We start from the raw sequence: 16,374 nt of genomic DNA on the forward strand, positions 1-16,374 counted from the left end.
TGTATGGATGTTGATGAGTGTTTTGTTGTTGTTGTTTGTACCAGTTGTTACTTTTTTTTGAGAGCTTCTTTCCTATTTAAAACAAAATAATGACAAAACCCCTGAGTTCCCTGTTGACTTTGACAGTTCAGAGGTATTCTTCAAGTGTTTCATCTGCATATCTATTTCATAGAGGGAATCAGAGGACAAATACCTTGTATGCACATCTCGGATTGTTTTGTGTGTTTGAGGAGTAGGATATGGATAAAAAATTTGACTTGATTTATAACCTACAGCTGTATTTAAGAAGTATTGTTAAATACGAGTCTAAAAGGAAAACAGTTAGGGCCAAGGCAGTGACTGCGACATACACTTAAAAAAGCCCAAACAAACCCACATCACGCAACAAACAAACCAACCCTGCAAAAATAACATCCCATTTTGCTATGTAATACGTGTGGTGTTCTTACACTTGAAGGTAAAACAAGTACCTTTATTTTCAAAGATTGTGTAAATACTAAATAGCAGATTTCCTACTTTATTCTTCTGATTTCACTCTACTTCCAGCTATTCTTTCCCTTATTTTACTAAGTTTTATATAGCACTTGCTGTGAAAGCTGAAAGTGTATTGTGCATTCCTTATTCTTTGATATTCTAACTGGCAGTTGACAATCATTGCTGCTTAGCTCTGAGACTAACTTCATACGTTAGACAAAATTGTGTAGTTTACTTTTATGAAAACAAAAGTTTGTATTCCTCTTTATTTGTATGGAGTTTCGTCTGTCATCGAAAATCTTTTTTCCTGCAGGATTATGCAACAGCCCATGAAGATTTTCAGCACTCGCTGGAACTGAACAAGCATCAGCCTATAGCTATGCTTTATAAAGGGTTAACCTTTTTTCACAGAGGACTTTTGAAGGTAAAGCTATGTTAAGTAATAGTTTTTGTAGAACAGTACCATCTATTTGAAATTACTTCTGTAAAATAGTAGAAATATCATAGGTGTTGATATACATATTTTCTCTCACATGAGGAAGAATTTTTAAGGCAAAAGAGTGCAAGCAAAATGAAAACGTGTAATACCTCATGGCATGACATGTAAATACTGCTGGTCTTGCTGGACTTTCGTAAATCAGTGATAACTGACATGTTTATGGAGAACTTTGGAAGGTGTTTGTGTGCGGCACCTCTGCTGATATCTGTATGGTTATATTCAAAATTTCTTTCCATGAAATAGACTCCTTTGGTTTTGTGAAGGGGAAAGAGATGAAGAGGAAGGTAATTTTAAATTCTTCTTCAAGTGAGCTAAAAAGTAATCAAGGAAACTGCTGATAGTGTCCTGCATCTGTGCATGTGTTTTTCAGTTATATGTAGATTCTGAAATGCTCATATCTAAATTGAGGGAACATAGTTGCTCAGTCAGATTTTAAAATCAGCAGGGAAGTTCTTCCCATGCTTTCTTTAATGTTTCACCATTTCCTGACTCAAAACTTCTCTGTGTTTTAGGTGTAGTAATATTGCACCTGTTTCTTGCTTGTGAAGTATTTAGAGATACTGCTGCACTTTTCCCAAGTGGAGGGTAATTAGATAAGTTTTTATAGTGGAAGCTTTTTCCTTTTGGTTCGGTTTTACGGGTTTTTTGTTGTTTAACCTCTGCTAACAGTTTGGGATTCGTTAAGAGTTGTATGAAGAAATCCTGAAAGAACCTGGAGACAATCCAGGACTCCTGAATTTCAGCCCAGTGTCTTTCGTGGGCAATCACTGCACGTTTTGGGATTGTGTGGTTTTTTTGTGATGGTGGTTGTTTTTTGGGTTTTGGGGTTTTTCAGGTTTTGTATTTGTGGTTTTTTTGGTTTTTTGTTTTTTTGGGTTTTTTTGTGTGTGTGTGTGTGTGTGTGTGTGTGGTTTTGGGTTTTTTGTTTTGGTTTTTTGGGTTGTTTTTTTGTGTTTTTGTTTTTTTAGCAAATAGGCTACTTTTCTATTTTCTTAGTACCCAAGCTGGTAATTTTTTTTCCATATTGTCAGTGTATGCTGTGAGAACTTCAGGCTCTCATTGAATTTACTGTTTGTATCTTATTGCAGCCAAATGAGACACTTGCAAATAATAGTCTGATTGAATTTCTGATATTTGGTGTAGGCAGCAGAGAGCCCAGAAAGTGATGGTAGAAATATAACTGACAAGGGTAAATAACATCTCAATTTGCTAAATAAAAGTAATGTTTTCTTCTTTCTGATATGGACATAAACACATTTCTGTACCACCACCTCCTTTCCTCCAATTTCTTTTCTCAAAGGAAGTGTCTTCCCTCTTTATTGTTCAGGTTCTGAGAAACTGTGACTTAGTGGGCTTTCATTCCCAGGTCTGCCTTAGCTTCCAGTCAGGTTCAGACCTTCTTTTAAAGGAAGGCTATACATGTCATCTACTAGGTTTTACTAGGCTTGCTCAAAACCAGGATTTAGGGTGAGGTGGCAGAGTCTTCATTTTGAGTGAAAAGAGATCGTTGCTTTTGGGTCATTGTTTTTGGGAATAATCTTCTTGGTTTTAAAACTTATCTAGAGGACATAAGCCTATCAGTAATGGTAGATGATTAACTTATATTTGTTACATTTTGTTCAGTAGATGATTTTTGTGCATGTTGTAGTGCTCAGAATATATTTGATAGTTTTTCTGAATAAGAATCTCTAAATTGACTGAAGGTACTCATGATTTTTTCCTTACGGCATTTAATTTCTTGCACTGTATACTTCAAATACTTTTCAGTCATTCCTTCATAGTACAAAGTAGTTAATTATTACATCCTTAATTCTAACTCTTTGTACTGCATTTGCTGATTTATACAGCCAGTCCAGCTGAAAAACCTGAGTTCTTAAACAAATCCTTTGAAGAGGAAGATTTGTTTGAACGTATGCATATAATTATTTTTAGCTATTTTATTTTTATTACATTTTATTCGCAGCAGCAGTACATGCTATTGTGTGAAGATGATCACTTACTGATAATCTCTAATCCCTCAAGAGAGTGTTTGCTAACTGTGCAATTAACTCAGAATGCAATAAATGCAATGAAAGGCAGAGTACAGATTTGAAAGGAGTCTTTTGGGCTGAAAAAACTAAGAAGTGTATTATGAATGAAGAAGGAAGACTATAGGGAGAGACTGCTTTGCCTTAGGGAACAGACTGAGCTTTGAAAACAAACCCTGGAGGGGTTTAATCTGTATTCTATTAAAATGCTAAAAAAAAAATCACTCCTATAGCAAATTAGACAAAGGAATTCCAACTAAACCTGTCATTACAGTAAAGAGTGTTGCAATATTTCATTTGTTATATGATGATTATTGCTTTATAGATTTTGTAATAAATCCATGCTTTGTTTGTTCCTTCCAAAGGTTTTGATGCATAACTTTAAATCCATGGCTAGTAACTACTGAGGATGCTAAAACTAAATGAATGCAGTGACAAATTTTTCTGTTGGTGTCTTTCTGTAGGAAGCCATTGAATCATTCAAAGAAGCTCTGAAGCAGAAAGCAGACTTCATAGATGCATATAAAAGTCTGGGACAAGCCTATAGGTAATTGCATTTAGAAATAATTTTAAAGTCAGTTTTCAATCCGATTGTGTTCTTTAAAATGCACTCTTTAAGATTTACATGTTTATTACAAAACTGTGCATAATCATATGTGTATTTGATAGCTCCTGAAGCCAATAGGGCTATGTAAGGGTATGTTCAATATAAATAATTTCTAGGTTTGCTTTATATTTTTAATTCAGTCTCCAGCAGTGTTCCAGACTCAAACGTTAGGTAAAGAGCAGTTTTCAGTAAGATGTGTTTTAGGTATGCTAAATGATTTTTAAATGATGGGAATGTTTAATACAGAGTGTTAGTTCCCATCTGAGATTGTGCTACTTAAATTTATGAAGAACTCATTGCATAGTGTATATTGTTTATAGACTGCTAGATCCTATATCAACTAATTTCTCACCAAAGGCATTTACAGTTCTGAGAATGTAGCTAATTTCCTCTTTGCGTTATTCTTAATACAGACATGTAGTTTCTTAGTTATTAATCAAATAATTAAAAAAAAAAAAGTCAAACCCTATTTAGTAGGTAACTAGTCACTTTTTTCTTCTTTTACATAAAGATAAAATAATTTATAGTTGAATAAAGTGTATCACTTTAAAGGAGGTGTGCAGATAACCCCTAAGGAGAAAAGTACATATAGCTTGTATATAACGACAAGAACATAACATAGTCAGCAACTGGATATCTCCGCCCTTTGTAGGTTTTTTTTTTTCCCAACCTCCTGTGTCTTGTCAGCTTTTTAATTCTTGTTTTACATTTTTAGTTTTGGAAAGCACTGAACTACAGCATAGATACTGCTGCAACATAAATGGCTTTTGTGTAGCAAAGGTTAAGTTGAATAGGGTTAGTGTGCAAGCACTGCATGATCATGTGCTCTCTTTCTTCAGGCTTAATGTTTCCTCAGCATATTCACTGAAGGCAGTATCAATTAATTATTTTTTTAAATTTATTTTTCTTGCTTTGTGGACTTCACAGTATCTAAATTCTGAACTCAATGTAGAATCACTAATTTCTTCATGAGTTTTTCTATGATACTTGTTATTGTGGCATTTAAGTACTTTCAAGGTGCTAAATTATAGTCAGTAATTTAGCCTGGAAGATGGGCAGTTGCCGTACATTTCCAATAAATGCATACATGCTTTAATTTTTTTGTTTTGTGATTGGATGTGGGACTGCCTCTCTAACTGATCAGCTGTTCTACCCTGTGCTCAAGAAGCTTTAAGCTGAATAAGCTTTATTTCGAAGGAGAGAAAAAAGCAAGCCTTAAAATGTCTAATTCTGCATTGCATTGTTGTTTTACGGAGCAAAAGTCACATAGCCAGCGCATTACTAATCAGCTTAAATGTGTTGCTTTTATTCCCTCTCACTGTCCCTTGCCTCCAGAAGTTTGCTGATCCTCAGGAAGTAATAGGGGAAGGAATGCAAAGAAATCCACCTCTTTTTTAGGCACTTAATTTGCAAAGCACAATTACTGTTGACTCTTCTAAATGCTCAGCAGTTAGAGGAGGCTAGAAGCTGAACAGAATATTGCTTAATAACTGAGGACACTGTAACTAGTGACCAACTGTGATAAGTCTGAATTACTTTTCCATGAACACTCAGGTCTTAAAACAAGCAGAAATAATAATCTCATTTCTCCAGGGCACTGTTAACTTCAGCTGTCAAATTCTTCCTTCTTTCTAAAATCGTGTATTTTAAGTTCATGCTTGCTTGCTTGCTTTCTTCTGCATCAAATAAGTTTCAAATACAATGCTTAAAAATACCCTTTAAAGAATTCTTTTTATAGTGGAAGTTGACAATTCTTAGTCTGATTTGTTCTTCTGTACAACATGAGTTATAGCATTTTACTTCTTAATTCCTGCTTCAAATCTAGTGACTTCAGTGTTTGTGCATTTATTTGAAACTAAAGAGCTGTGGCTAATTGCTATTTTGTCTAAAAATTCTTTTTGGCAAATGTATTTATAACTAGTAAATCTTATTTGTTTTTTCTAGCATTGCTCTTGTTTGGATTTATTTAATTTGATGTGGAAAGAATTTCAGGATCTTAAACTTAAAAACCACTGTACTAGATTAAAAAAAAATGAAGAAAATTTTGTGTACTATTTCCATTTTTTTTTCCTTGTAGTTTCTCTGTGACTATTTTTAATGAAATCTGTCCTGCACATGCAGTAATTCCAGTCAATACATTTTTAGTTAATTTCAGCTTTCAAGTACCATATGCTTTCTTCTTATTCAGCATTGAAATAGTTAGTATATTTTTAAAAACATGTTTATATTTGTAGGTTCAAAGGACCTGTCACAAATAATGTTTTCCAAGAACTTCCACTTCTGTGGAAGTTTTGTTTCTTTTAGTTTCTGAATAAATACCATCGGTATGTGTTTTTATGTTTTTTGTCTGCTGAGGTTTGTGGTCTTGTGGGGTTGTATTTCGGAGTACACATTTCTGGGAGTGAAAAACTGTGCAACTGTCTGTTATTACCACTGAAGAACAGTTGCAGAATTAATGCTTTTGTTAAAGAAATTTCCCATTAGTACTGTCTTCCTCTTTAATGATATCCCCTCTGGATGCGTGAAACCAACTTTTAACAAGTAATTTCATTGTCACTGTTGCCTTCTATATTCTTCATTTTCCACTTTATGGAATCGCCTAGAGAACTTGGCAACTTCGATGCTGCTACAGAGAGCTTCCAGAAGGCTTTGCTGCTAAATCAAAATCATGTTCAGACGTTACAGCTCAAAGGAATGATGCTTTATCATCACGGTAGCTTAGATGAAGCACTAAAGAATTTTAAGGTAAGCAGCCCTAAGTAAATACAAAATTAAAATGTTTTAACAAGGACCAGTATTCGACAAGTGCAATAAAAGATATAAATTCAAAGTTTTTCATTCTGAATGCAGGGGGGTTGGAACTAGATGATCTTCAAAGTCTCTTCCAGCCCTTAACCATTCTAGGATTCTATAAGCATTTGAACTAAAATAATTTTTTTGTGAAGTCTGTCTTAAAAGATTTATAAAAACTTTTAGTTTTTAATTAAAAATGGACTTTTCCTGAAACTAAGATACTTCCTCTAACTGTTTTATGAGTTTCTACAACCAAGCTCTGTTTGAAATGTTTTATCTGTGTTTTGTTGTTTGTTTGGGTTTGGTTTTGCTTGTGTTAAACTGGTAATTGTGTTTTTGCTAATATTTTATATTGAGTTGAAATATAAAGCTTTTTTCCATATCTGATGGAAGAAGGAATGTAGTCTTCGTAATTTTAAGCTTAAAGTAAGCATACAAAGTTCCACTATTTATCTAATTTTTCAGAGGTATTTTCTTTGTTTTGAAAAACTCAGAATATGTTGTGGTTCATTGAGCTTGTAAAAATGTTGCCATAGGTATGTTTTAATAGGTAAACAAAATTTGGCCTCTCTCCTTTGGCATTAAATAACCGCCTCGTTTTGTAGATAGATCAATAAAGACCTGTGTTAATCATGTGTCCATCATTAGAGCAAGGAATGAAATAAGATGTGGAAATCATTACATCCCTTTCTGAATGAGCATGTGCTTATCCCAAGGAGAATGCTTTATGTGCATTATTACGTATTCACCTTCTGTAGCACAGTTTATAGGTACTGGTGTAATTGAAAAGATATTTCAACTTTTAAGCTTGAGGTGCAATTCTAAAGACATGTAATTGCTAGAAGAATCAGAGCGTTAATTTTTGAATGATAAATATGAATTTGCTATGTGTTTAACAGGGTAAATAGTTGACTAACATATGCACGAACTCATGAAGATATGGGTGGAAGAAATGGCACAATATATATGTTGAACCATCCAAAAATTACTTGTTACTATTATTGGCAGGAGTATGCTTATTCAACTAATGTGAGAACTTTTGTAGTGCTAATATTGTTAGAGCAAACGTGATCTATTTTCATACAGAATCGTAGAATAGTTAGGGTTGGAAAGGACCTTAAGGTCATCTAGTGATCAAAAGCATAGTTGCACTGGCAGTTCCCTGCCACCTTCCCCTCCTCCCCCGTCCTTTTAATGAAGCTGCAAATATTTTCTTTTTCTTACATTTGCTAGCAATTTAAGTGCTCAGTGTCATTTGAAAGAAAACTGTGATGGAAATAGATCTTAGTAATCAGTAAATATTTTCATGCAGTCTTCTGGCCAAACAGTTTAGTTTATTTGAGGATACTCATTCTCTCTCTTGATTTATGTGTTTTGTTCCTTTAATCTCCTAGAGATGTCTACAGCTAGAACCATACAATGAAGTGTGCCAGTATATGAAAGGTCTCAGCCATGTTGCAATGGGACAGTTTTATGAAGGCATAAAAGCTCAGACTAAAGTTATGTTAAATGATCCACTACCAGGTCAGAAGGCCAGCCCAGAATATCTGAAAGTGAAATACCTCCGAGGTAAGTTGGAATTGTTTTTCTTTTAATTTTTTTTCTTTAATTTTCCGAAATCCATCAAGAACCCTAAAAGTGCAAGCATGCTTGTAGTTATGGCATTTTAAGGAAACCATTGTATGTTTTCATGAGCATTGTTAAGTATGTCTCTTTAAAAAAATGTATATTGATTCTTTTTTGTTCACGCAGTTAAAAACTAGGACCACAAATGGAAAAGAAATAGACTTATTTCTATCTTGGAAATTAGCTAATAGCAAAATTAAATTATCCAAAAGTAATGACTTATTAAAGTCATGTTGGGTAACTGTCAAACATATAATCTGGTTTTTGTTTTTATGAAAGTACGTAAGTAGGCTTATTATGCAGACAGTATTTAATTTTATTTCTTTCCTACAGAGTATTCTAGATACTTGCATGCGCATTTGGATACCCCTCTTTCAGAGTATAATACTGATATAGATCTTCCTGGAAATTTCAAGGACCACTGGGCTAAAAATCTTCCTTTTCTCATAGAAAATTATGAAGAACAGCCAGGCTTACAGCCACATATAAAGTGAGTTTTGTTTTGGGTTTTTTAAAGCCTGCTCCAAATGTTTTTTTCAGTTTGACTTTTAAAAGTGCTATTCTGAGGCATTATAACTGCGTAAATGTTTAATGCTATATGAAAGTGTAATTCCACTCAGTGTGTAAATCCTTCTCAAAATCATAGGGATTTGAGTTGGTTTAGCTCATAAACAAGGAAGAATGAAATTTAGGATGATTTTCTTCATTTCTGTCTTCACATAATCAATAATATCCACATAATGTTTCATATTTTGTGACCTTACTGAGTAAATACTCTATTTCTTTCTTGCAATTAGTGTTAAGGAATTGACAAGTTTGAGATGCTCAGTGTAGCTTTACATAGCACCTTTATTACAGTTTCTTGTTGTGTGTTACATTTTTATTTTGTTATAGGTGTGATTACCCAAATACTTAATAGATTTATTTTTTTTTTTTTAATCGTAGGTGCATTTCATTAGGAAAAAATATTCTCTAGAGTAATTTAAGATAACCAGTATTTTAGAAGGAGGGTGATTTCAGTCAGCAAAGAGGGGATTTAGGCTTCAAAAATATGTAGCTAAAGGAAAGATAGCAATTTCTCCTGCTGTAGTCTAGTTTCTAGATATATTTTAATGTATCCACTCTATTTGTGTAAAAAAAAATTGCCAAGTGAAAAATTTTATGGCTTTTGCGTATATGGAATAGAATCCACCTTTTTAGCACAAGAAGCTTTTACAGAATTACAGGAGAAGTTACAGAATAAGGGCTCTTGGTTTCTGTGCATACTCTTTTTTTACTTAGCGTTGAAGTTCCTCAGGGTGAGTGCAACATTGAAGGTTAATGTATTATCTGTGAACTTTATTTAGTATCACTTATAATGAGCAAGTCTGAAGGTGAAATACTGGTTGTGACAGTGTCCTGGGTTCAGACAGTAGAAAGATCTGCTATTGAATTCAGTAAGACCAGAATTTCAGTTGAGATATTGAATGTAACTGCCATGTGCTGTGTAGGTTCAGTGGGGTGGGAGGAGGAATGAGTGTTCTTTATACTGCTTTTAAATATTTCTCACACAAATGGTGTTGATTATTAGACAAACAAATCTGTGTTTTACAACTTTCAAGATATTTGTTGCCAAGTTGTGTCTGATGCATATTTTTCTCCTCTATAAGAGATGTGTTATTTCAGAATTTTGAAAGCTATAAGCCTGATGTGCAAGAACTCATCTGTGTAGCTGATCATCTGGGTTCCATGATGCAGTATGAGACACCAGGATTTCTTCCAAATAAAAGAATACATAGAGGTATATTGGAAAAAAAACAACCCCAAAACAATGTGGTGATAATTTAATGTTATACCTTTGCTATCTGCATATTAGTTTTATGCTCTGTTCTTTTCAAATAAGATAAAAAGTTTAAAATGAAAATAAGCAGTTTCTTGTCCTAATTGGTGACTGGAAATCATGATCTCCCAGATTCTATTGATGTTGGCAATTTTTTTCCTGATGTAAATACATCACTTTCCTGTTTCAATTTTCATATCTGTAGAAAAACAAGTGTTTGGCTATAACTGGTTTTCTGTTGTTGTTTGTCCCTCTCTCTTCCTTCCCCACCTCCAGCAATGGGATTGGCCACTCTAGAAGTAATGCAAGCTGTGCAGCGGACTTGGGCAAACTCAAAAGTTCGGATGAATGGGAAAACCAGACTGATGCAGTGGAGAGATATGTTTGATATTGCTGTGAAATGGAGAAGGTAATGGGGGGAAAAAGAGAGAACAAGCCTTATGTTAGTTGTAATACTGGTGTATGCTTCAGTTAACCAAAGGGCTGAACTCACAGAGGAGAAAATGCTTGCTACCACTCTAACTAGAGAGTGTTCTGATAAAGGAGAAGGATGATTTAAATACAGAAGTGCCCTTCTGAAAATACTCAATTTTTCTTCCTTTAAAAAAGAGGAAAAGACTTGGGAATAGCATTTTCGGGTTGAGGCAAAGCTGTGAAAGACCGTAGGATACATTACATCTTAGGCTAACAAATACTAATAGTTTCAAACTCCAGGAAGATAAAATGCTTATGAGTTGTTACTTTTCTCATTAAAATAGTTCATATGTTTCAATAAAATGTTCTTTTTCGTGATCACTGAATTCTAGCTTTTTCCTAAAATTAGTCTGTGTGTGAACAAAGCTTGATTAAAAATACTACATGGAGTGAAATGTGTGCAAATATTCATGTCCGTTGTCTTTGTAGGATAGCTGACCCTGACCAGCCTGTGCTTTGGTTGGACCAAATGCCTGCCCGAAGCCTTAGCAGAGGTTTCAATAATCACATAAACTTAATCAGGTAGGAGAGTTTTACCAAACAGCTTTTGCCGGCTGTTCACGATACAGCATATTACAGTATCAGATGTATATGTGCTTATTGTTTTGCTTTAATATTTATTTTAGATTTTCTAATGGAACATTTGGGTTTTGTGCACCTCAAATTTTCCCTTATGACATTTCTCCTTTTTCATGAATTACAGTTGTACAACTGAGTTATAACAAGACGTAACTAGGATCCAAAAGATGTGTAATTTTACGTGCTGTTTTTAATTCCCAAATTACCTGTAAAAATTAGATTAAGTTCATCATAGTTGTAATGTTTCAAATGTGTTTCTCAAAGATGGTGGCAGCAATAATGAAACAGTGCTGTTCTACTGGCTTCAATACTAATTTATAGTAGAAAGGAAAAGCATAGTTTCCTTTAGTTGTTTTCAAAGCAGGCCAAAGTAAAAGCAAAAAAGACAAAACAAGTAACCTGTGAAAGGTTACAGTTGCACTTTCAAACAAAGGTAAAATTTAAGAGATTCAATCATTGTTGTACGTTCCATCTTCTCCCATGCTGCAAGACTCAATATTGCAGTCATGACAGTGCTACCTCCCATGAAGTGGTAGAAGTATGAGAGATTCAATGTGGCAACATCACTGTCAATCACAGGAGCAGAGTGTGCTTTGTGTAAGTAAATATGTAGTCAGGATTCATCTTATTTCCCTCCCTCACATCCTCCGTTGGGAATTATTAAATCTTTGATCTGTCCTTCTGCTTTTATATCTATTTCTTTCTTTCTTTCTTTGAGAAGCTGTGGGGAAAAAAGAGGATAAAGGAAGAAAAGCTTTCGTAAGAATTATTTCAGGCCTAGAAAAACAGTGATATTTTGATGTTCACATACAGAGGCTAATACTTTGTCCATGCTCTTGCTTCCACTCTGCTGGACCCTAGCAGCATCCACTTTAGGGAGTGGGTACAATGTAGCATTAAGCTCCAATGCAGATCAGCAGTTGCTTTGCAGGATGTGCTGCTTCTTGAACAGTCCTGTGGTCAGGCTTTTGTCATCCCCCAACCCAACTGTTAAATTTGGGCTCCAAGCCGTGTCCATCTTTGGGGTTGCTGCATGTTTTCACACGTATGATGCAGCACAAACCACAACTATCTATACTTTGAGATGAGAATGCATTCTATACTTCATCTGTTTCTTCCTGGTTTTATTTTAAATGGAAGAGTAAAAGCTTAATTTCTGGGTATCTGTGTTGGCAGAAAGGCATTCAAGTAACAACATCTGATTGCTGTGCTGAAAATAACATCTGGGGACATATGTCCCTGTATAGGATCTCTCTTGTCAGCAACTCTGTTTTTCACTGGCCGAAGTACTTCACTTGTTTTCTTCTCATCAGAGAATGCTAACAAAACTCATGATTTACTATTTCAGATGTTTTGGTGATTTCATAGAAATCTGAAACAATCTTCACAAACATTCAGAATCGTAGGCCCACAGTGAATCCAATTCTAACCTTTTTTGGTTTTGGCTCAGCCTTGACTTTCGGGGCTCTCATCAGCATTTTGGTTGCACTTTTTTGATAGCTAGGTAGAGGTTCTCTGAAAATTACTTTTTTTTTTTTTTTTTTTTTTTTTTTTTAAGGAATGGTAGATTTGGAGCAGCCTAAATCAAGTCAACTCCACTGCCTTAGGAGTTGATCACAGTTTAGGACTGGATGGTGTTTGCATCCTCTTTGGTTCTGGAAACCTATACTTGTTTGATCATTCTGCATCCCAAGTAATAGCTGCTTTCATTGGTCAGCTTTCTGTAGTGATTCGTTTCTGCTTTTGGATTCCCTCACGATGATTTCGGATGGGGCAAGGGGTAAAAGAAATAATATATTAAGTAGTAGTAGCTTTGTTTGTGTTTGGTTTCTTTTTAATTACTTTTGAAACATGTTCTAGTCCATTATGATTTCTAAGTGACAGTTTACTCTTAATGGATTGTACAGATCTGTATAATCTTCTTCATTACTCAACAGTAAAATGGCTGCTGATTGGAGATATTAATAGACTACAGAGCTAACACCTGTTTCTTGACAATTTAGATCACTTTATGGTCTTTTGACTGTTTTTCAGGAAGACATACATTGCTTTATATTTGGCTTGTGATTTGAAAGTTATTCTCATAACTGTATGACTAAGGCTGAATTCTTTCTATAGAATGGCTACCTGAAAATCAGGTGTAATAATAGATTATTTAGACTGAAAAATGGAAGCCTTCATGGTTATTAAATATACAAAGATATAAGCTGTTCAGCCAAATAAGAAGTGTAAAAATAGCAGTTGGGTGTTTTTAGTGTTTGTAACGGATCAAGTCATGCTGAGCTCAGGCTGTCTGTAGGTTTTGTTTGGTCTAAATTGTACACCAGTATTTCCTGTGTGCAAAAAATTTGGATTAGATATCTGTTAACCTTTTTCTTTACTCAGAATTCTTTGCATTTGAAACCCATTAGTGTTCAGTGATTCTTGTCAAATGAGTCTTGGCATGGGGGCACTAGCATTCAGTGACTGTTGAATTAAAGATTCTTTTCCAGAGTGGCAAAATGTTTAGAGAGCATCAGAAAACAAAAACTTTTTTTTGTTTGTTTTGAGTCAATTTGGGGGCCTTTTGTTAAAGGTGTGTAAAAAAACATCTTGCACTTCACAATGTTTGATAGGCTTCCAGATCATAACATTCTGAAGATGCAGGTGTATGTATCAGCTGTCACTACTTCTTCATTTGTCTATAGACAAGTGTTATTTTGGGATATCTCCTTTCTGGCTTAAATGATCAAAGCTACCAAGTTTCATTTAAAGTAGAGAAAATATTTTTGAAAGCTTAAGTTATTTCATAGGCAAAACAAGGTTCGTGATCAGCTAAACGTTAGTGATATACTCAATATCCTTATAAAAAAATGAAGACACTCTCTGGAACTCTGCTACTTTTGAATTTGTGGTGGTAGTGTTTATTAAACAAGGAGAAAGAGTAGGAATAAACACAGATCACTTCTGACCACCCACCTAAAGTCTTTTCTTAGTACTACTGTTTCTAGATGGCCTTACAGAATGATAGGTCTGGTTTGGACGTGTTTTTCAAAGATGCTGGGAAAATCCAGCTCTTTATACTGACACACTTCTGCCTGTTGTACAGATATACAGATACAGATGGAAAATGATGGGACGTACAACAAGGGCAAATTAGGTATACAGATTTGTCTTCATCCTTCCACTTTCCCTACCTCCCTTTCTGATGTGCAGATATGTATACGTGTTCTATTTCTGTTCATTTTTTAAAGACTGATTCTGCTATTACTCAGAGACTAGGCCTATTGAATTGTGAGACGTGAGACAGGGACTTAAGCTGCCAAAAATCACTTAGAGTGGGGGAAAAAAAGATAAGTGTACACGCTTCCCTGTGATTGACAGTGGTTTTGCTTCCTCAGAGAGCGATAACGTTTGCTTTATAAAATCTTGTTTTGTAGACTGGGAGAAGAGGAAGGACTCCTACAAATGCAATAATGGTATGTAATTTTTCCTCTGAGTGGTTATAATCCTAGCAGGTTTCTACCAAGTTTTCAATGTTTTGTTTTTTTTTTTTCCTTAGTAGTCCAAGGGAAAACACAACACCTTTTTGATGTTTTTGTTTAACAGTTACTGCTTGTAACTGTTAGGCGTCAAAGCAAAATTACCTCAATATAGAGGGATGCAGGTGAATAAAATAAAATGTGTGGGCTGTCAGAGCAGGTCAGCATATATATTGGCAAATATGTAAATTAGAGTGTGTTGGTTCTCAAAGTAAATTCATGGGCAGATAAAGAATTCTCTCCTTGTTATGCAGTACCTACGAGTGTAAATAATTGTTTGAAAAAGGTTGTATCCTTGTACAAGTTGATAATTATCATACATATTTAGTGGACAAAGGCACACTGAAGATGGGAAAATATCTATGGAATGTAGTTTATCAGAGAACAATGACACTAATCATACATGAGCTTTAGCTGAAGTTTGCTATGGATTCTATATTCAAAATGGGGGATGGACAATTCACCACTTCAGACGAAACTCTAGTTCATTCCTTTAATTTACAAAGCATTTGTGGATAAAATTCTGTCAAATATTAGTGAGAAATATTTGTGTCTTAGCCCTGGAATGTTGGGTTGAAAAACAAGACTTTAAAAAACCTTTTATTTTCCTTGTAGGGGACAGGTCATTAACATGCGGTACCTGGAGTATTTTGAGAAAATTCTTCATTTTATCAAAGATAGGATCCTTGTTTATCATGGGTAAATTACTGATATTTTCTTCCTGCTTCACTCCCCTGGTAATACTGATTTGAAATTGACATAATATTCCTTTCAGAAAGTCTGAGGGATATGTTCTTAATTTTAGTAAGTTCTATTTTTCTTGGTATCTGTAATTATCTTATTTCCTATTGGAAATGCAAAATCCTATTCACAGCTGCATAAAGTAACTTAAACTAATAGGAAAAAACATTGTGAATTACAGTATACCTAGAAACTAATAATGGTGTTGAATTTGTACCCACAGTTCTAGCGTGACTGGGTCTCAATTCTTTCTAAAAGTATGATTTATTAAAGATACTGGATTTGCATTTGGTAGAATAGAGTACAATTTCTCTGCATATTGAATTAACTTATTAAATGAGAAAAAAGAGAAAAGAAAATACGGGAAGTAATTTTAATGGAAACTGGTGTCTGACAAGTGGTTTTAAAGGAACAGAGAATCTTTGCTACCTGTTATGTAAATAGGTTGGTAGACTTTGTCCTGAAACACAAGACAATTTTAGAATTTTGAATTAAAGAATTTGACTAAAGGTAACCTGAAAATTGATGTTAATGTCTGTTTCAAACTTTAGTTAGTTTTTTTATGAGTAAAATGTTTTTTCCACCTGTGGTTCATTTGTAGCAACAGTGTTCTGGTAACCTTAAAAATTAAGAAACTCGTTTTAGCTTTAAATTCATTTTTCTTTGGTCTGGTAACTTTTATTAAATATTGAGTTCTGTTTTTCAATCTCATTATGCTACTTGAATGTCAAAAAATGACAGTACAGAAAATCTTCATAACAATTGAAAACATTTAAGTTTTATAAAATTTATGATAGTTGCTAAAGATAGTAAGTTCTGTGCTACTGGGAAGTCTGTTGGCTGTTGGCAGAAAATCTGTTCATATTGAGCCAGCAGCATTTGACCTTAAAGTTAGGTAGATTTTCAGAAATGCTACATGTGTTCAACCATTGTCATTCTATATTTAATTTTTTTTCCAGTGCTAATAATCCGAAAGGACTATTAGAGGTTCGAGAAGCTTTGGAAAAAGTACATAAAGTAGAAGATCTTCTTCCCATAATGAAGGTAAGTTAAAGTAAAACTTCAAAATGTGGAAAAAAATAACAGAAGTGTGTTCTGGGAGATCTCCAGTTCCTCAGAATACAACCATTGTTTATAAACTTAGAATGAATAACTGGAAACACAAACTCAGTTATTTCAAATCAGCATGTGTGGAGTATGATCTTCCCTTTTGG

General features: G+C 34.3%; 1 protein-coding gene across 8 annotated transcripts in view; it reads left to right on the top strand.

Moving 5' to 3' along the window:
- The window catches only part of TTC13 (tetratricopeptide repeat domain 13), a 40,419-nt gene that overhangs the window by 13,681 nt on the left and 10,364 nt on the right, over positions 1-16,374 (top strand). For all 8 annotated transcript variants that reach the window (XR_003993412.1, XM_030499036.1, XM_030499037.1 and 5 more), the window contains 10 exons: positions 788-898; positions 3,465-3,547; positions 6,211-6,352; positions 7,795-7,969; positions 8,360-8,516; positions 9,676-9,806; positions 10,122-10,254; positions 10,749-10,841; positions 15,035-15,118; positions 16,120-16,204. Coding sequence is in view for 7 of the 8 variants with exons in the window: in XM_030499036.1 (XP_030354896.1) it covers positions 788-898; positions 3,465-3,547; positions 6,211-6,352; positions 7,795-7,969; positions 8,360-8,516; positions 9,676-9,806; positions 10,122-10,254; positions 10,749-10,841; positions 15,035-15,118; positions 16,120-16,204 (1,194 nt within the window). In the remaining variant the exon portion in view is untranslated. The remainder of the gene's footprint in view (positions 1-787; positions 899-3,464; positions 3,548-6,210; positions 6,353-7,794; positions 7,970-8,359; positions 8,517-9,675; positions 9,807-10,121; positions 10,255-10,748; positions 10,842-15,034; positions 15,119-16,119; positions 16,205-16,374) is intronic.

The sequence above is a fragment of the Strigops habroptila genome, chromosome 10 (assembly GCF_004027225.2).
Source record: "Strigops habroptila isolate Jane chromosome 10, bStrHab1.2.pri, whole genome shotgun sequence".
NCBI classification, from domain to species: domain Eukaryota; kingdom Metazoa; phylum Chordata; class Aves; order Psittaciformes; family Psittacidae; genus Strigops; species Strigops habroptila.